Consider the following 23662-nt stretch of genomic DNA (forward strand, 5'->3'; position numbering starts at 1 on the left):
TATTTTAAATTCTTATTTTTTTGTAAACTTGCAGCTCCCTCGCTTGATATAAATCTGCCTTAAACGCTTTATGCTTATTTTTATTTTTTATGCTGCAAACTAATTTAAATTCACCACAGGACATGCATAGCTACTTTTTGCCTTTAAAAAACATAAAAAATAGTGTAAAAAACATGGCTTGTCTGCTATCACAGTCGAAATTTATAATTTATAAGCTGGTTTCCTCGTGAGCAGTGCGTTTGTCTGTATAAAAACACCTGCAACTGCTGCCAGCAGTAACAACAACAACAACAACAAGCAAGTACTTCTACTTTTTTTGCATGAAATAAAATCTCACGGTTCAGATGCGTATAAAGTTGGCAAAAAACAGCAACAACAAAAAGAGAAAAGAGACAAAAGCAAGGCAAGAGCGTCGGAGCTGAGCCAACAACAAGCAGGGGCAGGTGGTAGGAAGTCTGCAAAAAAAACAGCAACAACAACAACAACTATGGTAAGCAAGTTGGTCATTGGCGCAGGCGCAGTTAGTGCGTGCAAGCGAGATAGCACTATGCAAGCCAAGCATGCATGTGGATTTATTTGCAAGCAAGCAACATTAAAAAAAAAAACTAAAAATAAAACAAGTAAAGAACTAAAACAGGTTTTAGTGCTACAGTGCAAAGCAAAAATTATAATAATTTTTTTGCAATGTTTAAACATTTGGGGGCGTCGAGGGCAAACCTTGGCCACCAAAAAATATATAAAAAGCTGTTGCTCCAAAAAAAATGTTTATCCTGTTTGCCAGCCTAAATGTATTTACGTAGCTGTAGCTGTGTCTGTGTGTGTATCTGTACTTTCATTCATATTTGCTTGTTAGAACGCTTGGCAAACAGAGACAAGAGCGCAGATAGAGATAGAGAGCGAGAGATGCTTAATGGGCCACAGGTAGCTGTGAGCAGAGTTAAAGGTAAAAACGTAAACGTAGCCGCACAACAGGTAGAAAGACATATATCATATGTATGCATGAGCTCTTGCTCCTTGTTTGGCTGGCTGGCCATGGGAAATCTGTCGCAGTTGGAAACCTGTTCACAAAAGGGCAGCTCAACGAACTGTGTGTGCTGAATGAACAGATGTATCTGTGAGATACTTCCTTTAGCGCAGACTGAATTCAATGAATTGCATGAATCTCTTGCGCTCTTTGGGTGCCTACTATCAATAACAACTGTAGTTGCTTATTGTTTTGAGCTCTATCAATGTCTTGGCATTTTTACTAATGGTACAGCACACTAGCTGTCTTATCTATTTGTTTAAATTGGCACAGTTACTCTCTATGTTATTGTTATTGTTTTTTTGTTAATATTGTGAAATTGCTTACCTTTCGTATCGCCATTATCCACGTAGCCGGCATTCGCCGTTGCCGTAGCCAACACCAGCTGGCCACTATAGTTTATAACTATGCCCACTGTCAAGCAGATCCACAACATCAAGTCTGAGCTGATGCAAAGCCTCATCTTGTTGCTGCTTTTGTTGTTGCTGCTGTAAATCCCAAAACTGGGGCTAAAGTATTGAAAGCACGTATCCAAGTTGCGTTTGCTTATTTATTTAGTGCATAAATAAAAAACAAATATCGTTTGTGCTGATGTTTGTTATTTGCACAATCTGCGTGCAGTCTTGTTATTTGTTTATTATGCTCTTTTTTTTTTTTGTTTTTTGCCTTTGATTTCAAAGTTCAACATGTAATGTTAGGATGTGTCTAAGCTAATGAAGCGTAACCAAGTATTAACGTTCCAGCTCCATCCCGTAAGCCGAGCTTCGCGCCGAAATCCGAGTGCGCGCTTTGATTATATTGCAATTTTTTTTTTTGTTAATTTTTTGTTTCAGCAGAAAAAGCTGCTTTTGCGCAACGCGTTCGCGTTTATAAGAAAAAACAATTTAGCACAGCGCTACCAATTCACAGAATATGATTTTACATATGCAAGTAATACAATATACATTAACGGGGCCAACAACGCGTCGACGACAGTTAACCCAGCAAACTCGTACTTGCGTTTAAAATCACTTTGATTATAATAATTTTGTTAGCCCAGCGCACGCGAATTTAGTTTGATTACTTTATTCGCTTTGCACAATATAAAACACACACACTCTCTCTGCTCGTTAGCCCGTTTCAAATATTGTTGTTAACATTAAGCAAAACCGACAAAACAAGGCGCGCAAAAACACGTCCGTCTCGCTTGAAAACTGTTTTTCATTTGAGCTAGAGCTGGCTTAGTTATCGATAGTGCAGGGCTGCGAACAATCTGTTGCCGATCGTGGCAAACCATCGATAGCCGATGCCTTTCTTTTTATCAATCAGCTTAAATGTCATTGTGATGTCATGTCATGCGATTCCAAGCAATATTATTGGTGCAATTAGCATAAATAGTATACATTTTTGGTTAAAAACAATACACAATCCAGGCACAGCTGACAATGAGCCTAATGTTGACTCGCTAGTATTTTGTTGGTATTTTCATATTTGCAGCAGGCGGTCACACTGTGCTGGATGTAAACAAAACAAGAAAAACATTTAAACGGTGTTTTTAGTAATTTATTTATTAAAAAATGAGCACGCTGGTAAAAGATGATGCAGAAATAGACTTTTTAGAGGAAGACGAGCAGGACTTGGAGCCAAAATATGCCCACACCTTGCAGCTAGAGTGTAAATATAAATTACAATAAATTACAGCTGCCTGAATGTTTTTCTTTTAGCTAATGGCATTAATAATAGTAATCATTGCTCCAGTTCGTTAAGCAAGCATGCGCTGCGCTGCAGGTGGGCGCACGGCGAGGTGGGCGTGTTTCTTAACATTATAAACAAACTGAAGCTGCAGGGTCCATTGCTACGCAAGCGAAATGCCAAGGTATTCAAGCTCGTCTCCAGAGAAATGGCCAAGATGAATATAGTAAAGCGACCGGATCAGTTGCGCATTAAATATCATCAGCTAAGAAGACAATATGCCAAATCAAAAACTGACGGCGAGCCATTTGAATACTTTCAACAAATGCACGAACTGATAAATGCCAAAGTCAGCGATGCCGAAGAGAGTGAGCTGGAGGGGAGCGACGATGAAGAGGAAGTAGCATCAGAGGGTACTGAAGATGCTCTTGTGGCGGATATGCCTAAAATAGCGCGTTGCAAATGGGCAGAAGGCGAGGTGGATGTGTTTTTAAATATTATAATTTCAATGGGACTGCAATCGGCGCTGCTGCGTAAGCGCAATGCTAAAATCTTTAAGCTACTTTCGAAGGAGATGGCCAAGAGAGATTACAATAAAGCGCCTGAAAAGCTACGCATAAAATATCAAATGCTAAGAAGACAGTACAATAAGGCTAAGAATGGTGGCGAGAGCTTTGAGCACTTTGACATCATGGATCAGCTTTTAAATCAGCCAGGCGCAGCAGAGCTGGAGGCAGAAAGCAGCAGCTCTGAGAGTGATTGCTCGGAAAGTGGCAGCAGCGAAGCAGATGCTACAAAAAGTCGTAGGTCCAACATATATGTAGCTTAATAAAAATTAATTATTATTTTACGGCCACAGGTCACGCTGATTATTACTGGACGGACCCGGAGGTAGACAGCTTTCTCTCCATTATCAAGGAACAGAATCTCTTTCGCGCTGTCGATGGCTCCAAAAAACGCAATTTCAAAACACTCGCATACATATCCAAAGTACTGGCACAGCAGTCGTACCAGCGAACCCCCGATCAGCTGCGCAACAAGCTGCGTTTGCTGCTGCGTCGTTACCGCGAAGCCAAGACGGAGGGCATTAAAAATGTGCGACTGCTGTCGCGTCACTTTGAGATACTCGATGATCTAGTGCAAAAGCGACGCAGTAAAGAGCCCACGCAAGCGCCAAAGAGCTTAGTACACATCGAAGCCAGCGACAGCGATGAGTTAAGCTCGGATTCCAGTTGTGATTTACTGCGCAGCGCCGCTGCCGCCGCTGGTAGTGAGCATGACTACGAGCTGCCTGCAGAGCCTACACCCTTGGAAGTCTTAAGTAGCATTAGCGAGGGACAAAAGCAGCTGCTGACGCAGTTGAGCAGCAGCCATGAGCGCTTCCTGCAGCAGCAGCGTGAAATGCAAACGCAGTTTCTGCAAGAGCTGTCGCGAATAATGCGGCAGGAGCGCGAGGCAACATGTCGCATGTTGAAGGAGCTGCTGCAAAATAAAAGTTGAATAAAAAGAGAGCGCTGGTGTCAAGCTTCTAAAACTTTTATTAAATTGAATTTGAAGTTATTGCAAAAAGTTGTCATTACTTTTAAGTTGTGTGTGTTTAGTTTGTATGTGTGTTGAGTTTTATGCTGTGTATTAGTGTTAGTGTTAGGCCGGCTGCAGACAGAGAGCAAAGCGTCAGCGCTCAGGCCGAGCTTAGTCAAATAAATAAGAGTACATAGCTTAGCTTGCTCTTTGTTGGACACTTTGCTATTTGGCTGCAGCCGAACTTAGTTTAGCTTTTACCTAAGTTTGCATTTATGCACTTTAGTTTTATTTGAATTTTTAATATTCGTTTGCAATTCATTATGAATTTCAGTTGAACTCATTATTTATTTATTTTATTAACTATTTAAATATTTATTTATATATGTATGTATATATGTAGTTTTGAGAGCTTTAGTTTTTGATATGCTACATTGGTTTTTTTTTTTTGAGAATTTTTTGTAATTTCATTTTGTTTTGCTCTTTGGGGATTAAGTTAATGTTTTTATCTTTATTTAACTATATTTTAACATTAAGCTTTGAAAGTTTGTTTTTAATTTTTCTTTCTCTTTGACTTGATTTTGTATTTTATACGTTGTCTTTGTTTTGTTTTTTTTTTTTTTCATACTCAAAAACTAAGCCAAGCCTTCATAAAAAATTTACTATAATTTGTTTGTTTATTTTATTGCATAATTGTCTAAGAAAAAGTCCAACTAAAGCTTGCGTACAAGTATTTCATGTAAATTTGATAATTTTCATATGCTTAACTAAAACACACAACTAAGACGCTGCTGATATATATATAAGTAATATGTATGTTTGTTTTTGGTTGTTTTGCTTGTAAGTAAGTATCTATGTGTATTTGCATATTTTACGCTCAGGCACAAAGTGTAAATTACAAATATTTCAATATAACATCATATACGCTGATATTGTTTTTACTGCTGCAGAACATAAACTAGTTATATAAGAAACAAAAGGTTTAAACACAAATGTTCTGCAATTCAATTGGCAAACGCCAATGCGCTGCTAAGTAGGCTATAGAAATTTTCGCACAATTGAAGCGCAGAACATGGCCACAGCTTTAAACGCGACTACGGCTTAAGCTGCTGCTGCTGCTGCTGCTTCTTCTTGTTATTGGTGGCTTAGAGCACGACACTGGCTAAGTTCTAAATTTTTGTAGGCTGCGACTGCGCTGCTCACACTGAAAGCTTGGCTTTGAATTTGTATTTGGCGTAGGCTGTGTGTGTGAGTGTGTTGGTATTTTATACGTACTTTGAGTTTTTAACAACAATAACAGTGTGTATGTGTGTGTTCAGAATAGAATTAGAGTTAGATAGAGAGAGAGTAACAATCTAAGAGCTTATAGGCTCGGGCAGTGGATTCTCAGTGATGCGTATCTTGTTGCTTTGTGTGCCATAGTAGAGGGTGCCAGATGTATCGGTTGTCACATATGCGCGATTGCCGTTGCCGCCTCCGCCGTTGCCATTCGCCAGATCCAGATCCTCCGGAGTGTGCGCATTGTTGGCATTGTTGTTGTCGCTGCAATTGATTGCTGTCTCGCGCAGTCGATTGCCAACGCGTAAGCTCAGCTGCCTTTGGCGCTCGCGCTCACGCTCCTGAGCTGCCTGCAATTGCTCCTCACGAAAGTTGGCAAAGAATATTGATGAATAGGTGTGATATTTGGTGCCACAGGGAGAGCTGGCGGGCGTAGACAGCGGCGTTGCTGTTGTTGTTGTAGTTGTAGTTGTAGTTGCAGTGTTGTTGTAGTTGTTCGTATTTTTTCATATATCGATATTTTTCAATTTTTTTTTTTTTTGTGAAGGGGGAAGGTAGTAGTAGTTTGGCTTTTGTTATTTACGTTACGTTACTTTTGAGTATGTTTATTGTAGTAGTATTTAGTTGTTATTATTGTTTTTTTTTTTTTTGATGAAGTGTGTTTTTAGACACAATCTAAGGATTAGCTGCTGTTTTTTGTAAGTGTATGTGTGTGTGTGTGTGTGTTTTGTATGTGTGCGTGCATTTGATGATAATTGCGCTTGGTCTTTGGTCTTCTAACTGCATTTCTTGTTGTTGTTCTTGCTGTTGTTGTTGTTGTTGTTCTTGTTTACTGTACTGCTTGAACTAGCGATGCATTTTTATGAGAGAGCGAGATGTTGATGATGAGAGAGAGAGAGCGAGCGCTGCATGCGTTGTGGTTTATGAGAGCGTAAACTGTTGACGGCTGCTGTAAAAGAATTGATGAAGAGGCGAGAGAGAGAGAGAGAGAGTTGTGCTGTTTGTTTGCCCCCAAGCGAGAGCGCCAAATGAACTGCGATTTTTTGTATATTTTTTTGGAATTTTGAAATCGTTGACGTTGTTCATTTATTTAGAATTCAAATATACAACAAAAGCTTACAATTTGTGAAATATTTTTGCATAGCTCCATTTAAATATATATGTTTTATATATTAATGTATATAATCATATTTTTTTTATATATTTTTTCATTTTTTTTTTTGTATATTGCATTGTCATGTATGTATGTATATTTGTATATGTATGTTACGTATAAATATAAACTTATTGCTTTAATACAAATTACGCCTTGTATGTGAGTGTCTATGTGTGTGTGTGTGTGTGTGTGAGTCAAAGCAGCAAGCGCTCAACTTTTAACAAATAAAACATGGTATTGGTATTAGATTTAATACAATTTCAATGATATATTTAACAATATAGCTATAACTAATAATGTTTAACAAAATACAAGAGCTGTAAGCAACAAACAGAAAGCAACACAAATCAAAAAACAAAAAGGCGATATTAAAGCTAAAAGCTGCAACTTGTTGCTGCTACTAACTATGTATATATGTGTGTGTGTGTGTGTGTGTGTATGTGTATGTATTCGTATGCCTTTTGTTGTTTTGCTGTCATCTCAGTGCTGTAGATTCCAATTACTCTCACTCGTTTGCCGCCGCTTGCCAGTTAACTCCAGTGTTGGTTAACGCCACTCACTGCACACAAAGCTCAATTTGTGTGGAGCTGCTGCGACTGGCCGTTGAGATTTTGCGTGCCAGCTTTTGTAGCGTGCCCACAGCTAAGCGCAGAGGCATATGTTTAAATATATAGTTTATGTTTTTTTTTTGTTGCATATCAAATATTGCGTGTAAATAAACAAAACAAATAAAACACATCAAATAAATTATTGTATTGTATGTAATTTGTAGTTTCGTAAATAAAAGAAAGCAAAGTGCATTAAAGTTAGTTAGCAGTGTTGGAAGTTAGAAGAGAGAGCTTGGCTGCCTGCTGGGCTTAAGAACTCAAAAGCAAACTACAGTTGCATGCATGTGTGTGTGTGTGTGTGTTAATCAATTAGCAATTGATTTGTGTATGTATGTGTTAGATTAGGCTTTACTACGTGTTATTGTTAGTTTAAGTTTCAATTATTGTATTAATTAGCTAAATGCATTTCAACTAGATTTTTGTTTGTTCGATTTTAGTTTCGTTTTTTCTTTTCTTTGCTATTTATTTTGATCCTTGCAGCGTCTACTGTGTTGGTATCTCGGAGACTATATTTGGCAGTTGGTTTATTTACAGCATAGTGTGTGTGCATGTGTATGTGTGTACAAATATACATACCATATATTAATATAGTTTATTATTGTTGCGCATAGATTTGCATAAATTGTTGCATTTTAGTTGAGATTAGACATTTGGGTTTCATTTTTGTTTGTTCGTAAATCAATTTGGAAAACAAAAATATATAAATTTAAGAACAGTTAAATTTTTTAATAAATTAAATGACATTTTTAGAATTTTTCGGGGCGCCCAAGTAAAGTGTGCAGATGAATGAATTTTTTTTTCGATATATATGTTTGTATTTATTTTTTATATTAGATGAAATGCGTTTGAGGCAGGCGAGTTATGTTCGATATTGAGGCGTTAGACAAATGTTAGTGTTAGTTTTTGGGGTTTAGCATGTCATGTTTATGTTTATGGTGGAGTAGGGGTGGGGAGGGAAATTATGTATCAATATATATATTGTTGTTAGTTTTTGTTGTTGTTGTATGTTTGTTTTAGCAAAAAACAAGCAGTTTGGAGAAAGGAAAAAGAAATGAAAAACAAAGTAATGAACATATTGAAATATTCTTTTTTTTTTGTCATTTTGTTTAGTAATATTGGGAGAAATTTTGCTAAATTTTTGGGAGCTTTTGGTACTTTAGAAGAGTTAAAGAGAAATGCCTAAAGAACTTGAATTTAAATATTTAAAAAAGACATAATTTCAGTAATCAATTAATTTTATATATAATTTATTTATTTGATTTATTCGGTACAAATATGTTTTGGCTAACAACAGTTTCTTTTTATTTTTGCCAATTGTTATAACTAATTTTTATAAAATTTTGCATAGTATAATTTTAATTTCATATATTGTGTCGATTGCTTATGGAAAAGCGTTTGCTTAGACTTTTGATTTTCATGATGGGCGCTTGAGAAAAAGGCAGCTCTAATATTCAATCTAGTGTGGGCGTGTATAAATAACTTGTGTATTTCACTAGACTGCATTCAATAATAATTGTATATATATATTCTTGTATGAATGAATGTTAAATTTAAATGCTGCTCAATAGCTGCTAAAGCTAAACTGATTCGATTTGAACTGAACTGAACTGAACTGAGAGTTTTTAGAGGTACTGAGTTCAGATGGGTTTATATTTTGTTAACATTTCAATTTGTTTGCTCATTCGATTGTGTTCCAATTGAGTGGTGGTAATTGAAATTTGACTAGAGTAAGTAGGCAGGTTGGTAGGTGGTAAGTAGTTTGTTGAGTTGTTTTTCATTTTTTTTTTTTTTTTTGAGGTACAGTTTTCTTTTTTTTTCAGTGTGTGCTTTGGTCTAACACTTACCATAACCCTCGCCCTGCAAGAACAGCCGAAATGCCTCAGCCAACTTGGCTGGTTGCTCCTCCAGCACCATGGCGCAATCCGAAATCTAAACAAACAAACTTATAAATTACTGAATATAAACAAATGTTTTTAAAGTGAAGAACCTTCATCCAGGATGAGTTTGTTGGATCCAAGCGGCCATTGAAGGTGACCGTATCATCCACATGCGGCGACAGCGAGCCCGTTATATTAATAACCGGCATCTTGAGCGTAGTGGCGGCGGTCTCAGCTCCTGGCGTGCCCGGGGGCGTGCGCGCCAAGTGCAAATCGTTGCGATGTATATAGGCATTGATTAGCATCGCCAGATTAGTGGGATTGACGCCACGCTCGAAGTGCTGCTTGTACATTTGCACCAGATCGTGATTGCGCTCCTCTGGATTGCGTCCAAAATGATGCCACATCAGATAATCGATGACACCCTGTGTCATGCCCTTGGTGCGCAAAAAGCGCGCATTGAAACTCTGATAGCCCCACTCAATCCAGCCCGACTGTGTGGACACACAGTTGATCAAGCACAAGGCGCCCACCTTATCCGGATGTGCATGGGCGAAGCGTGCCAAAATATTTGCGCCAGCACCAACGCCAAAGCCAATAACCGATTTCAAGCCAAAATGCGACAGCACAAACAGCAGCTGGGCGGCCAACTCATCCATGGTAGGATACACGTAGCTGCAAGCCAACCAAAAAAAAAAATAAATGAATAACAAACTAGAAAAGTTACACAACACTGCGCTTACTCCTCTGGCAAGGTGGGCGCGCCCTCCTCCTGACCCGGAGCTGTTACATGATAGACACAGAAGTTCTCCAGCAAGCCACGCATAACCGGATAATTAAAGAAGCCAGCAAAGCTGGTGGCATCTACAAAAAGTAAAATTTTAAACAGCATAAGTAATAATCGAATAATAAATAAATAGAGGACAATTATTATTGTACATTAGATGTAGCTAAGAAGTCAAAAATGCAGTTTATAAAACTCAACTCTTTAATAATTTATTCAGCAGGCTTAAGGCGATTAAGCTATTAAAATCATTATTAACTTTATTAACTTGATGCACTTAAAGGTCATTTAAGTTATTAAAATCATAATTACATTAGTAACTTGCTGAATTTCATATTTTATTGACTTTATTTTAAGTAATAAATGGACTTCAAATAAAGTTGATTCAACTACTAAACTCTCATTCTTATAATTTATTCAGTGCTCCGTTTATACGATAAGTTAATAATATAAATAGATATAATTTGAGGAACTTTCTTAAGAAGACTGGACTTCAGTTTATAAATATTTTATTTATTTATTTACAAGCCTAATTATCATACAAACTAATATGAATATCGACTCAATTAAAGTTTATAATTCTATGTACTGTGCTCTAATAATTTATTCAAAGCTCAGCTTAAACGACAAGTTCATAATATAAATAGCATTTTAATAACTCCAAGCTGATTTCTTATTTTGAAACCTTTTCTTACGCTATTAAGTGAATTTCAATTGAAGCTCAAACACACTCAACATCAATTTCGAGCTACTTTGGCACATTTTAAGACATTCTTAGTCGCCTTGACTTATTCTAAGCTATACAAATTTCTTTCAGTGCTGGAGCTGCTACAATTTGCTTTGAAAGATTTCAGACTAAGCCTGTCTATATCAATTTAGCTGAAGTTTTCTTTTTGTTTCCTCTCTCCAATTGAGTAGCTAGACATAGCTTTGATTTAAGGCGTTCATTAAACTTACAGTTGAGTCCCAAATCATGATAGGTCACTATGGCTGGCTTTGAGGTATCACCCTGTATGGCCACATGTACATCGCCCTTGTCTGTGGGCACACGTCGCTGATCGCAGGCCTCCAATATGGAGCCGCGTGCATTTGGGAATTGCAGCTGCACCGAGCGCAGTTCGATGTCATCCATGGGATCAACGGGCATAGTGCTATATAGAGAGTGTGCAAAATATAGAAATACATTTAAAAAATTTATATATATTTTGTGTAATGTTTATATTTTCATTTCATTTGAGAGCGTGTTAAAAATTAAACTTGCATCCGGCGAGCTGCTGTTGAGTGCTGATCAGCGCATCCTAGAGTTTATATATAGTAGTATGTATTTTAGAATGTATTTGTTGTTGGCTACGTTACAAAATATATGAAAAAAAAAAATGAAAAATTGTAATGTTGTTCTCAGTACGCGGCTAGTTAAAAGGCTAAGTTACTATAAAATGCACAAGGTTGCAAACAAGTTACTTGAAAATAATATAATTATGCATGGTATTATGTTTATATATATGTTTATAAAATGCAACAATCAAAGTTATGCACGGGCGGATGCTTTTCTCAATGGTTTTCAGTCTAAACAAAATACTTACAGTAAACAAAACAAATCTATAAAAAGAGTGATGCGTTAAAAATTTAAAATTACTTTTAAAAATTAAAACTGAGTTAGGTAGTTGTGTGTGTTTTGATTGCTGGCAAGTGTAGTGAATGGGGGCGGGGCGGGCCCAAGTGTTTGCATATCTTACATGTCATAGGGGGGGCAATATCAGTTGACAATAAACGTTAAAAACTTTGTAACTTAATTAATTGCACATCAGCATCAAAAGAGGCTTTTAAATTTCTGTTGTTGTTGTTGGGCGCTAACTTTTTGTCTTAATTTTGCTTTTTCTTACCCCAGCAGATGTGCCTCCTCGGCAGTGTGTGTTGGTGCTGATGGCATCTTGGTGTTCAGTGTCTTACCAGTTTTGTCACGGTCTCTGAAATAAATACTATGAGCATGCAAGCAAAAACCGAAAACACAAAAAAATATCCATAGGCAAGTTGCTTATATCGTATACTTAATATATTACAATGGTAACAACAACAAAAGTATCAAAAACTGAAACACAAACTCAAAAATTAAAGGCAAAATGCAAACTTTTCGTTTCGAAAAAATTGCATTTGCACACATTTTGTATTATGTAGTTGTATGTTTATGTTTTTTTTAAGCATTAATTTTACTTTAGCTTGTTTTGAGTTGATTTAAGTTTTAGTCTTTAGGCTGCTGAATGATTGAATGGACTTATGAGCATGAGTAGCGAGGGGCGTGGCGCGGGGGGAGGGGGGTGGCAAGCGTAGCGAACAGAGTTTCCATGTTACGTAAAAACCAAATAAATGAGTCACGCAATGTCATTCGGGGTAAAATGTCTGCTCGCAAATACAAACAAAACCCGCTGGCGCCACAATTATTACCTAGAGTACCAATCCCACCTACAGTTAAATGCTCTGCCGCACACACATACTAACATATACATATATAAAATAATCATAGTCAGCTAATATTTTGGGGAGTGTAGCAAGGGTTTTAGCCCTGAGGCATAATTTAAGGCCGCATGCTTTAATATTCGGCTCTTGGGACTTTTGCTCTGATAAGTGACAGTTGTAATTAGTCTAAATGTCAATGTGGCAACTACCAAAATATTCTATTAAATAGATTTTAGATTGCTATAAATAGAAAAAGCATTTTTTAGCATTTTTGTACACCATTTGTAAATAACATTATGTTAAAAACTCGTTTATGCTACAAATATTTGCTCTAATATTCTGTTAACAACAGTCTGTATAGTTATTCTGTATATTAACAGTTTTCTGTTAGGAATAACAAAATTTTTGGAATTATTTTAAAAGATATTTGCTGTAAGTAGTCTGTAAACAACATTCTTATATTAAAAACTCTGTTTTTCTGTTTTTGAACTATTTTCTTTACAGATTATGCTACAAATATTTTCGTTTGCATTCTGTTAACAACAGTCTGTATAGTTATTCTGCTTATTAAGAATTATCTGTTAATCATAACCAAATTTTTGGAATTTCGTTAAAAGATATTTTCTGTAAGGAAGTCTATGAACATCATTCTGTTATTTAAAATATATTTATATTGCTTTTTAATTATGTTCTGTTAAGAACATTAACTGCTAACAACATTAAGTTAATAGATATTTGCTCTAAATATGCTGTGAACAATATTATGTTATTCAAAATTTGGTTTTTCTTTGTTTTGAACTTTTTTCTGTAACAGATTATGCTACAAATATTTGCTTTTGTATTAAGAATTATCTGTTAAACATAACAACATTTTTGGGATGATGTTAAAAAATATTTGCTTTAAATAATGCTGTGAACAACATTCTGTTATTAAAAATATGTTTATGCTGCTTTTTAATTATGTTCTGTTAACAACATTAACTGCTAAGAATTTTTTTGGAATAATGTTAAAGATATTTGCTGTAAATATGCTGTGAACAACATTCTGTTATTAATCTGTTTTTGAACTATTTGCTGTTAACAACATTTTTGGCATTTTAAGCAACAGAATTTTTATTTGCATAACAAAACTGAATTAAAAGTAAACTCATAATTATTTTTTCACGCTATATTTTAATCGAATGGCATAAGGTACAGCCTTTCTACTTAAAATCAATAGATTTTCAATTGTGAAAATTATGAAAATGGCCTAGAAAACAGCACACATGGCATTTCCCAAGGCAATTAGTGTGAAGAAGTAGAGCATATGAAAGCCTCTGTTCGACGCTTTAAACAAAAGCTTTTTAAAAATAGCTTTTAAAATGAAAATCCACTTGTTACTAATTGCTTACCCACTGCCCCACTGCTAGGTGGGTGGGTGGAAAGACAAACTGCGTTAATCAGCAGCTTGGTGTGAGAATGAATTATTGTTGTCGCTTTGGTTGCAAAGTAGAATTGCGTATTTTCTTTCTTTGGTTTTATTGATACATTGCTGGCGCCAAAAACTTGATATATGCAGCAACGAACCGGTTAAGACCGGCGGGAAAGCTGTGGGACGTTGGAAAAATTGCAGCAGAGAGTAAAAAGTGCAACGGACTCGAAGTGTAAATGGAGGAGCGGAGCTGCTATGCGTAAACAAAAATATAGATTAGACTTAATTGAGGCTGACTGAGGCATGTATGACTGTGTGTGTGTGTGTGTGTGTGGGAGGTAACGGAAATATAAATTAAAAGCACTTGTCTCTGTGTATGCGTGTGTGTATTTAAATTTAATTTGCAGCGCGCGCACACAGAACAAAAATAGCACAAAGCACAGTTACAGTTGAGCTTAAACTGAAACAGCGTAAAATTGGTGGCAAGTTGTTTTGAGTCTTGTGGCATGTTTGATACTATTGACAAAACTGCAACTAACTGCGCGACCTTGAGCGAGGGCTAGCCCAATGAATATATAAAATGCACACAGTATTGAAAGAAATGATGTAACTGAGAGAGAGTGAGGCAACAAAATCGACTGATAAACAAATATAGAAAAATATATAATAACTATAGTTAATACATATATTATATAGAGTATGCAATTAGTGCTTAAAAGGAAAAGCTCTCAAACACATGCAGCAACGCATTAAATAAAGTTGAGGGAGGAGAGCGAGGGCGACAACTTTAGCTTTAGCTTAACGTGCTGTACTTTTGTTGTTAATGTGTGTGTGTGTAGTCGCACTTACCTGACACCACTAGCCACAATGACCGGTTGTCGCTGCTCCAGGCGCAGCAGCTCCTCGCTGTCGCCGGGCGTCGATTTGATCGCCTGACCAATTGCACGCTTCACACTCTCAAACATTGAGGTGGGCGTTGTGGCGCTGCCGCTGCCATTCGCCAGCAATTGCGGCTCTGTGGTGGACTGATAGATGGCTACGCTGCCACCACCAGCACCACCACCACCAGCACCACCACCATTGCCATTCATTGCTGGCAGCGACACATAGCCGCCCTCAGATTGTGGCATTTTGAATTTCTAATGCGTATCTTTCTAACTCTGCTGTATTGCTACTTAGCCTGCTTTGTTTTTATTGTTGTATATATATTTTTATAATTTATTGCATTTCATGTGCTGATAACATTTAAAACAAAACACAACTTGCCGTGCGCTGTTCATTGTGCATGCAATTAGCGCAGTTGAGTGTTTAAATGTGTGTGTGTGTGCATTTATTTGATTCGTCATTTTTATATAGTATATATATATATCCATTCGTCAGCGACAGCAGCGCACAACAAACATAAATCAAATAAATGAAACGAAATCAAAGAGTTATAAATTAAAATAGTTATAAATAACAAACACAAGTTGAGTGTAATGTGAGGTTAACAAAGCCACCAAATTAGTTTGAAAACAGTTTTGATTTGGACTTGGGTTATAATGAATTTATTTGTAAACAAGCCACGCATGAAAAAAATAAATTTCAAAAGCTTCAAAATAAATTATTATTTTTTATATAATACAAACTACAAATAAATAATTGTTAGCACAGCACTGTCTAATGCATTAATTAAAAACCGCATAGCAGTCGCATTTGCTTAATACTAACTTGGTTAACAACAAAAGCTACGAGGGGGAGCTAACAACAATTGTTTTGGTGTCATAGTTCGTACTTGAAACAAGATATGCAGGCCACACACACACACATAGAAAATGAGGCTGCCTAACCACAGCAGCAGTAATCTCAGCCCCTCAACCTTTTTTTTTGCTGGGCAACAGCCTTAGCTTTTAGCTTTAGCTTTAGCATGTGCATTACATTAACCCAGTTCCAGTTTTTTATGCAGTGTGCAGCTAAGGGTCGCAGTTCAGGGGGTTGGGGTGTGTTTAAAAGACAGCTGCAGGCTGCTGGAAATTCGACAGCTCATTAAAAAATAAAATAACGCAGCAGCGCCAAAAACACACGCAGCGTATGCGTAATTTTCATCTCTAGTTTGTAGCTTAGTCTTGATTTTGCTTTGCAATTGTTATTTGTTTATTACGACGTCGTTTTGCTGCATTCTATGCGACAATAATAATTTTTGCACATAACAATAAAGTGAAATCAACATTTAAGTAAAACGCAGATTAAAGTCGAGCGAAAATTGCAACAAAAGTTGTTTTGTATCTCGAGACAGTCGTCAAACCCATAAATCGTGCTTGAGACACATTTTTAATAAACTGCTAGATACTCTAGTTAAAAATTTCTTTAACTTTATTCATAGCTTTAAACTTCATTGTAAGTTCATTTTAGTTTAGCTCTAACAAATGCGTTTAGCTTAGTCGAGTATCGAACTTAGCTAAAGTCACTTATAATTTTGAATAACAAATAATTTGCGTACAAAAATTATTATTTTAAATTATTTTAAGATTTTGCTGTTATTGTTTTAAGCTGTTACGAATTAATTTTTTAAAACAAACGTGTGTGTAAACTTAAATATAATTTGCTTTTATTTTTTTCTTAAGCAAGACATTTGAACGCTTTATTAGGTAAGTAACGGCATATATATAGTACATATAAAGCTGTCAGCCAAGCCTACAATGATCGGTGGGGGGGCAATTCCAATAATTGCAGGCAAGGCAAGGAAACGTCGTGTGCCATTTATGGCAAATTATTCATAATTACAATTGCATGAGCGCTATGAAAAATTGGCAATTGGCAAAAAGGGCACTACACACAACTTGAAGTGGGTACAAAGACATATAAACTTGGCCAAGTGCACACAGACACACAGAGAGAAATTAAGTAAGATTTATTACCAGAAAGGCTTAACTCAAACTTGTTAAATGTAAATTAGTTTAGCAAAGTTAGTTCAATAGCAACTTGGCTTGAGAGCTTGATGAAAGCAGCTTAAATTAAATCAACATTAATTTGAAAAAGCTTTTGGTTGCTGCTTAGAACTTGGCGAAATCTTCATAGAGCAAAAAGTTGGGTAAAGCTTAAAGAAAGCAAATTCTATATTTATTCTTTGCTGTTTTCTTTATTTTGCTTATGCAATTTGAAATTAACAAACTTAGACTTATCTTAATAGAGCAAAGACTTTATATTGGGTTAAGCAAATTCTATATTTATTATAATTTTCTTTACTTTTTGCTAAATTTTGCTTATGCAATTTGAAATTAACTTAGACTTGGCGTAATCTTAATAGAGCAAAGAGTTTTTATATTGGGGTAGGCAAATTCTATATTTATTATAATTTTCTTTGCTCTATGCTTATGCAATTTGATTTTAGCTTCTAGATTTATTAATTTAGTATATTTATTATTTATTTGCCTGCCTGCCTTGACTTGCTTTTTATGTCATTTTCAATTTGTTTCTTGCTGTGTAATGGGCACACAAATATCGACAATTTGGCAGGTCGCCCTGGCAACCGTTGGCAGGTCAACAACAGCAGCAGTAGCAACAATGAATTCCAATGCGTTTTAGCTTGTGAACTGCTGACCCAAAGTGCAAATTTATTAGAGCCTGCGCCATAATATAAAACTATAAGTGCAATATAGTCTGCAATTATCTATAAATTCAAGGATTATGCGCGCGTGTAAAAACAAATTGCAATACATGTGTGCGACTTGTTTCTTGACTGAGCAAATAGAGGGGGGCAACTGTTGGGGCGACAAATCCTAGAAGGGAAATGTCACGCTATACGCTAGAAGGCACAAAAAAAGGAAAAACTACAAACGTCACACACAGCAGAAGGAAGAGCAGCAGCGTCAACAACAACGCAGTTTGTAGTTTGTGGCATACGAAGAGAGCGAGAAAGAGAGTGAGCGGGGTGTATGTGTGTGTGTGTGTGTGCAAGGTACAGGGAGATAGAAGGCCAGGTTGGGCTTTACTGTTACGTGTTTGCAATCGATTTGAGAGTTACATAAAAAACACAGCAAACTGTTGTGTGTGTGTGTGTGTGTGGTAGTGGGCAAGTCGAAAAGCAATTTGGCAATTTGTAATGGACTCAAAGTTAGGTTAACTGACCTATGCATATAAAATATGCAGACAGGTTAAACAACAATGTCAAATAAACTCAAACGCTTGGCGCCGCAACAAAAAAAACCGAAAGAAAATAAAAATCTAATGAAAATAAAGCAAACACACTTAAGTTTGCCTGTGTGGAGCCGCCGTAGCCATAAAATTGAAACAAACAAAGCGATGGCTTCAGGGCAGCAGTCGCTCCTGCACGAGCGAGCGCGAGAGAGTGAGAGCGCGAGAGCTTTGGCATTACGTCAGAGTCATTTGGGGCTTGTCAAAATTTGCAGCATAAAGCAAATTATAGCAATAAAAAAGCAAAAGAAATACGAAATAGAACCAAAAGATGCATTAGTGTAAAAATTAGCACAAGCAACAACAACAAGAACAAGAACAACAGTAACATTAACATTAACATGCAGTGCTTAATATCTTAACAGACAACTGTTAACTACTGCTAAAAGCTCAAAAGTAAGGAGCGTGTGTGTGTGTGTTAAAGAGAGGGAGAGCGCATGCATTGCACTAATTAAAAACAACAAAAATTTGTATGCAAATCATAAGAAATATGATTGCAGCCGTGTGTGTTTAATGAGCGAGAATTAGAAGTTACGGTTTGGGGGGAAGAAAGTGATGGAAATTAAGGCGCAGCTGTATTTAGCAACAGCAACAGCGACTAGAGCAGCGCTTAGCTTATGATAACTAAGTAGTTGCTCTAGCTGCTGTTAATTTGCATTTTTATCACTCCAGTACAGTTTTAATATCTTTGGTTTTTTTTTGCAAGTGTCAGTGTGCGTAGGTGTAACTACATAATTGTTTTAGTATGTGTATGTGTGTGTGTGCTTGGACATCAAGACTCACCTGACACTCGTTGTGCTTGTGTTTTGCTTTAGCAAACTTTCCAACAACAGTAATGTTGCGCTCTCGGCGGGTGTGGAGCAGGTGGAGAGGGGTACGGTTTCTGTTTAGGCAGCAATTTGATTAGATATTTGTTGTTGTTGTTGTTGTTGATTTTTCTTCAGCTGGTAGTTTTTCTTTTTCTTTTTAAACTGTGCTACACTATGAATATGTATGTAAGCGCGCACAAGAACAACAACACAGCCCAAAAGCAACAACAATAAAAGCGCTTGTTGTTGGGAAAAAATCAATATTTTGTTTGGGCTCTGCGAAAAAAATATTTTTTCGCGTTTCTCGAATTCAATGCGAACTTAACGCGCACGCCGTAGAGCAAGACACACGAGATTTAGTTGCTATCACTCTTAAGCAGCTGACTGAACACTAATTCGTTGTTGTTAGTCACAATAAGAATAAATTGGGCATTTAAATGAATTTAAATGCTTCAATTGTAACTCTCAACTATGATGGTGCGCGCTAGTGTGACCAGAGGTAACTAACAGTGATGCTGATGTCGCAAACCATCGAACTATCGATGGCGCCAAAAAGCTATTGGTATGACATGCGGTGTGCGTCTTTGCTAAGCGCAGTAATCGAGTCGTTAGACGTTGCTCGATTGGCATTTGAAGCACATGCTCGATAGGCAGTCCACTGTTTTGTTTATATTCGAAGAGCAAACAAATATGCCGCGCAGATATACAAAGAAATTAAAGCTAGAGAAGCTCAATACGAGCATTTCCAAAGCGCAGGGTAGCGACTTGGAAAGCCTAAGCGGCGAGGGCGAAGAGGAACAAGAAGGGGAAACAACACAAGCTGCCAAGGCGCCACTGCGTCAGGTGCTGGAGAATACATCACATGTAACACATGCGGCGCTGAATGCAGGATTAGGGTTAACTACACAGTTGAAAAACTTTCCAAGCTGCGAGCTGACAGTGCCGCTGCCTCTGTTTGTGGCAAGCCAAAGCACACCCATGGTGGAGCACTGCAAGCAACGTCCCGCTACACAAGACGAATGGATGCGCCAGTTAAATGTGTACAAACGTAAATACGAGAAGCGCAAGCACAGGGAACGAGAAGCGCAGCATGTATACAATGGCTACTTCTATGATGTGGCAGAGCAAATAGCAACACAGGAGAATGCATACTATAGAGATAGCTACGATTATTATTATACAGCTGGCAATCTGAATTTGATGCAATATGCTGCAGCAGCTGAGGATTGTCAAACGCTGGGGCTGCATGTAACAGGCGCAAGACTGCAGCAGGTTAATCTGTCTGTGGTGGGCGCTGAGGCGGAGATTTGGACGCCATTGCATACGGAGCAGCTGCAAGGCATATCCAGTGAAATATTTGAGCTGCAGCCCATCAACAGCTACTGCGTGAATCATGGCAATCTGCTGCTGGCGCGCATGCTACATGAGCTGGCTATATACGAATTCAAAAAAAACGAGGAGCAGCAGTACGAGCTGAGCTGTCGCAGTCTATACAAAAGTGAAGGTGGTCCGTTCATAAGCGTAGCGCAGGCTATAAACAGCGCCAACACTTTGGCCATTGCCTGCCAGGATCATAGTCTGCGCTTTCTGGACATTGTTACACAGCAGGATATATTGCGACAGGAGGTGTGCATTATGAAAGGACTGCACAAGTACAACAACTGGGCGCAGCTGCTGCCGTGGCAGGATCATTGCTTCTACTACGCCTGCCAGTCCGTGCTGCTGACCATCGACACGCGCTGCGCGCAGGACGCTATTAATCCTTGCTTTGCCAGCAGCGTGCATAGCTCGCGTTGCGAAAGCTTCAGCTGCATGACGCGCAGTCAAAATCCGCATCTGCTGTATGTGGCAAGCAATCACAAGCTGCACTGCTTGGACATGCGCTGCTTGGGCAAGAAGCTAACCGATCGCGCTGTGGTTAGCTGGACACATCAAATGAGCTACTCGCCTACGTTTATGGACGCCACAGCGCACGAAGGCAGCGAATTTGTTGCGCTGGGCAGCGCTTTGGCCAATGATCAGCGCATCTGTGAGCTGCAAGGAGTGCTGGCGCACAGTCTGACTGAGATAAGCTCGCCCGCTTTGCCGTATGCGCCGCCGCAGCTGGAGGAGGCGCTGGTGGCAGCGCAGCTGCAAGGCATGGAAGTGGACATCTATGCGGATCTAGCAGAGCGCATTAAAAGCTGCCACACGGGACTCAAATTTCATCGTTTAAACAAGCCCAGCGATCAGGCATTTGCTCAGCTGTTAATATCCAACAGTTTGGGTGATATTTTCTGTCGGCGCTTAACGCTGCGGGATGCGCAGGCGCAGCAAATGGAAGTGCGCACTGGTGAGCATACAAACGATGCCATCAGCTACTATGTGGAATTGGTGCGCGAGTTTGTGCAACGTCCACTCAAGTGCACCATGGTGCAGCCAATGAGCACGCTACGGGAAGTGCTGCAGACACAGCAGGCAGAGCAAGAGGAACAGCTCTTGCCAGTTGTTGAGCATGTAAACATAGAGTACAACTTTAGCAGCGACTCTGAAGTGGAATCAGCAGAGCCAAGCAGCGAGCCAGCCACGCCCAAGCTTGAAATAGTTTCACCCGAAAAGGCAGTTAAACCCAAAATTCTAAAGTCAGCTGTAAATCGCGGTCCCTGGCAAAAGTCTGCATATAATCTTAGCAATTATAGCGATGTCATTAGCACGCGTCTGCTTAGCATTTGGGAAATAGATGATTACGATTTGACGCGTGATGTGCGCATAGATATGCTGGATGAGAAGCTAAAGCGGGAGCAGCCCGAAGTGAGCGCCAAGCGTGAGGATTACACTGCAGAGTGGCTGCAACAAGTGCCAGAAGATGCAGCCTTGGAGCAAAGCACAAGTGATTTAGTGCCTGGCACTGATTTACCCGTCTGCTACGAAGCTAAAGATGCTGCTTATCGCGAAGCTAAGATCGAACCCAATGATAGTTACGAATTTAGTTTGCAACCACACTCGATATTAAAACCGGGTGAATTTACTATTATAGAAACTAATGCGCCGCGACCGGCTAAGAAAGCAAAAACTACATATACAAAGGGCTTTTAGGCTTAACTAATTGTGCATTTTAATTGTTAAAATAAATTAATAAACGCTATACTAAAAAATGTTTACAGCTTAACAATGAATCGTCGCAGCACTCGCATGCCAAACTTTACAGCTGAAGAGGAAGCTGTCCTGATAGCCTTGGCTTATAAATATAAAAGCGTTATTGAAAAGAAAGGTTCCAATGGGCGCATATGGCGTGAAAAGCAACTGGCCTGGAGCAAAATAGCTGCTGAATTCCACAAGTGCGTGCTAAACACAATTTCTTTTGAAAACATTGCACTTTAATTTTTCTTTTATCAGAACTACAAATATACAGCGCGAAGCTGCAAAGCTTAGATCAAAATATGATGCTTTGAAAAAGAGCAAGAAAATGAGCAATATTGGGATTGGGATGGCAACGGAAATGAAGCTGAATGTGAACAGCGCTGCAATTGCAAAGAATTTAGCTGTGCCTGCTGCAGAGCAGTTAGCTCCAATACCAGCAACAAATCTAAGTGAATTGCAGCAGGTAAAAATATTTTAAAAACATGCAACATATTTTTAATGAATTTATGCTTTCTACAGAGCGCTGCTCCTTTGGCAACTACTGCAGCTAATCAAAAAATAATTGTTATCAAAAAGCAAACTAAAATGCCCACTGTGCAGCAAGTTAGCCAGGTAATTTGTTTATTAAAATGATTTTGATGTTATCTAATTTTATTTAAATATTTAGCAGACAGCTACAAATAAAAATATTCCGATGCAGCCCTTAATGCTGGACATAAAAAAAGAATTGTTAGCTTCAGACAGCGATAGTGATACTGATGAAGATGATAGTGATACTGATGATGAGAGGAGCTTCAACACGGCCTTGTCCAAAATGTCAATGGGTGACATGAGAGCTTTAAAAGCTGCAATGCAAGCAGTTAGTATTTTTTTTTTGTATATTACAATATTATAATTTCTAATGCATTTAATTGCAGAGCGCTACTGTGTATAGAGCACAATTGACTTACTATCGCAACAAGGACAAACGCGCTGAGGAAAAGCATAGGGCTGAGTTGGAAAATCTAAGAGTTCACCTGGAAATTTTAAAACTTGAACAGCAAAGCAAAGCGCTCGAGCTCAGTAATTTTAGCAAACAATTTAAATAGTAAATTGTTATAAATAAAATGTGCAAAGCAGCGCCGTATGCGTATTATATTTAATAACTTTTTTTTATACTCGCCATTTTGATTGGCTGCAGCGCTGATTGGCCGCTGCCTCCGTTTTGACATCACCGCCCAAGTCAGGCTCATAGGCTGGATTTATAATGCCTTCGACCACAAACTTATCCGCTCTACGCTTTAGCGCATATCCTTGTACGCGTCTAGGCTCCTGCAGCATTGTTATTTATATTTTTAAAGCGTTTAAATATCTGCGACAACCAACGCGCTACGTTTTAAAATTCAACTGAAGCTGCTTTAATTAAATTGTATTAACTTGTCTAATTGATTTGCATTTAGTAATCGCTATGCAGTGGCGCGTAAAATGACCCCCAAGCTACTGTTGTTGTTGCTTTTAATTTTATTTGGGTGCGTCGCTTAAAAAGTAGCTTATCTTTTTTAATTGTTTGCTAAAAGCTGTGCTAATTGTTTCAAATAAATGTAACATTTTATATTTAAGCTACGCCTACAGCGCACAAGCGCATGCGCTTAATATGGGCGTGGCAACATTTGAGCTTTTGGCAACATGTTGCCAGCAACATGCTGCAGCAGCAGCATCCTTTGTAGCCAAACTGCCGTTAAGCAAACAGTTAACATTGTAACATCACGCGTTAAGGTTGTGTTAAGCTCAAACTGC

General features: G+C 38.1%; 5 protein-coding genes across 17 annotated transcripts in view; 3 read left to right on the forward strand and 2 right to left on the reverse strand.

Annotated features, from left to right (window-relative positions):
* The window catches only part of LOC108596250 (epidermal growth factor receptor), a 34217-nt gene extending 31999 nt beyond the window's left edge, over window positions 1-2218 (reverse strand). The window contains exon 1 of the mRNA XM_017981803.1: window positions 1352-2218. Coding sequence (XP_017837292.1) covers window positions 1352-1487 — 136 coding nt within the window. The 5' untranslated portion in view covers window positions 1488-2218. The remainder of the gene's footprint in view (window positions 1-1351) is intronic.
* Window positions 2219-2499: 281 nt separating this feature from the next.
* Window positions 2500-4553, forward strand: LOC108595514. 2 transcript variants are annotated; one of them, XM_017980768.1, is made up of 3 exons: window positions 2500-2677; window positions 2728-3495; window positions 3555-4553. In XM_017980768.1, the coding sequence occupies exons 1-3, from the start codon at window positions 2581-2583 to the stop codon at window positions 4193-4195; spliced, it is 1506 nt and encodes a 501-aa protein (XP_017836257.1). In that variant the 5' UTR covers window positions 2500-2580; the 3' UTR covers window positions 4196-4553. The 2 variants fall into 2 exon arrangements, with proteins under 2 accessions (XP_017836257.1, XP_017836256.1); XM_017980767.1 differs by having other exon boundaries at window positions 2501-2677; window positions 2728-3498.
* Window positions 4554-4889: 336 nt separating this feature from the next.
* Window positions 4890-18937, reverse strand: LOC108596573 (protein NDRG3). 11 transcript variants are annotated; one of them, XM_017982482.2, is made up of 7 exons: window positions 14634-14981; window positions 11803-11898; window positions 10877-11070; window positions 9879-9999; window positions 9246-9810; window positions 9103-9187; window positions 4890-5942 (listed from the first exon to the last, which is right to left on the reverse strand). In XM_017982482.2, the coding sequence occupies exons 1-7, from the start codon at window positions 14912-14914 to the stop codon at window positions 5572-5574; spliced, it is 1713 nt and encodes a 570-aa protein (XP_017837971.1). In that variant the 5' UTR covers window positions 14915-14981; the 3' UTR covers window positions 4890-5571. The 11 variants fall into 11 exon arrangements, with proteins under 11 accessions (XP_017837971.1, XP_017837972.1, XP_017837973.1 ...); XM_017982483.2 differs by having other exon boundaries at window positions 11803-11886; window positions 14634-14980; XM_017982489.2 differs by lacking the exon at window positions 14634-14981 and adding an exon at window positions 18741-18937 and having other exon boundaries at window positions 4891-5942; window positions 11803-11886.
* On the forward strand, window positions 16319-22977 carry LOC108596575. Of its 2 annotated transcripts, none has more exons than XM_017982493.1 (6): window positions 16319-16411; window positions 21910-22083; window positions 22142-22349; window positions 22406-22498; window positions 22554-22745; window positions 22804-22977. In XM_017982493.1, the coding sequence occupies exons 2-6, from the start codon at window positions 21917-21919 to the stop codon at window positions 22972-22974; spliced, it is 831 nt and encodes a 276-aa protein (XP_017837982.1). In that variant the 5' UTR covers window positions 16319-16411; window positions 21910-21916; the 3' UTR covers window positions 22975-22977. The 2 variants fall into 2 exon arrangements, with proteins under 2 accessions (XP_017837982.1, XP_017837984.1); XM_017982495.1 differs by having other exon boundaries at window positions 22557-22745.
* LOC108596572 lies at window positions 18987-21884 on the forward strand. The gene has a single exon (XM_017982481.2). The coding sequence runs from the start codon at window positions 19406-19408 to the stop codon at window positions 21839-21841; it is 2436 nt and encodes an 811-aa protein (XP_017837970.1). The 5' UTR covers window positions 18987-19405; the 3' UTR covers window positions 21842-21884.
* Window positions 22978-23662: the final 685 nt, after the last annotated feature.

Source organism: Drosophila busckii, chromosome 2R, assembly GCF_011750605.1.
Source record: "Drosophila busckii strain San Diego stock center, stock number 13000-0081.31 chromosome 2R, ASM1175060v1, whole genome shotgun sequence".
NCBI lineage: Eukaryota > Metazoa > Arthropoda > Insecta > Diptera > Drosophilidae > Drosophila > Drosophila busckii.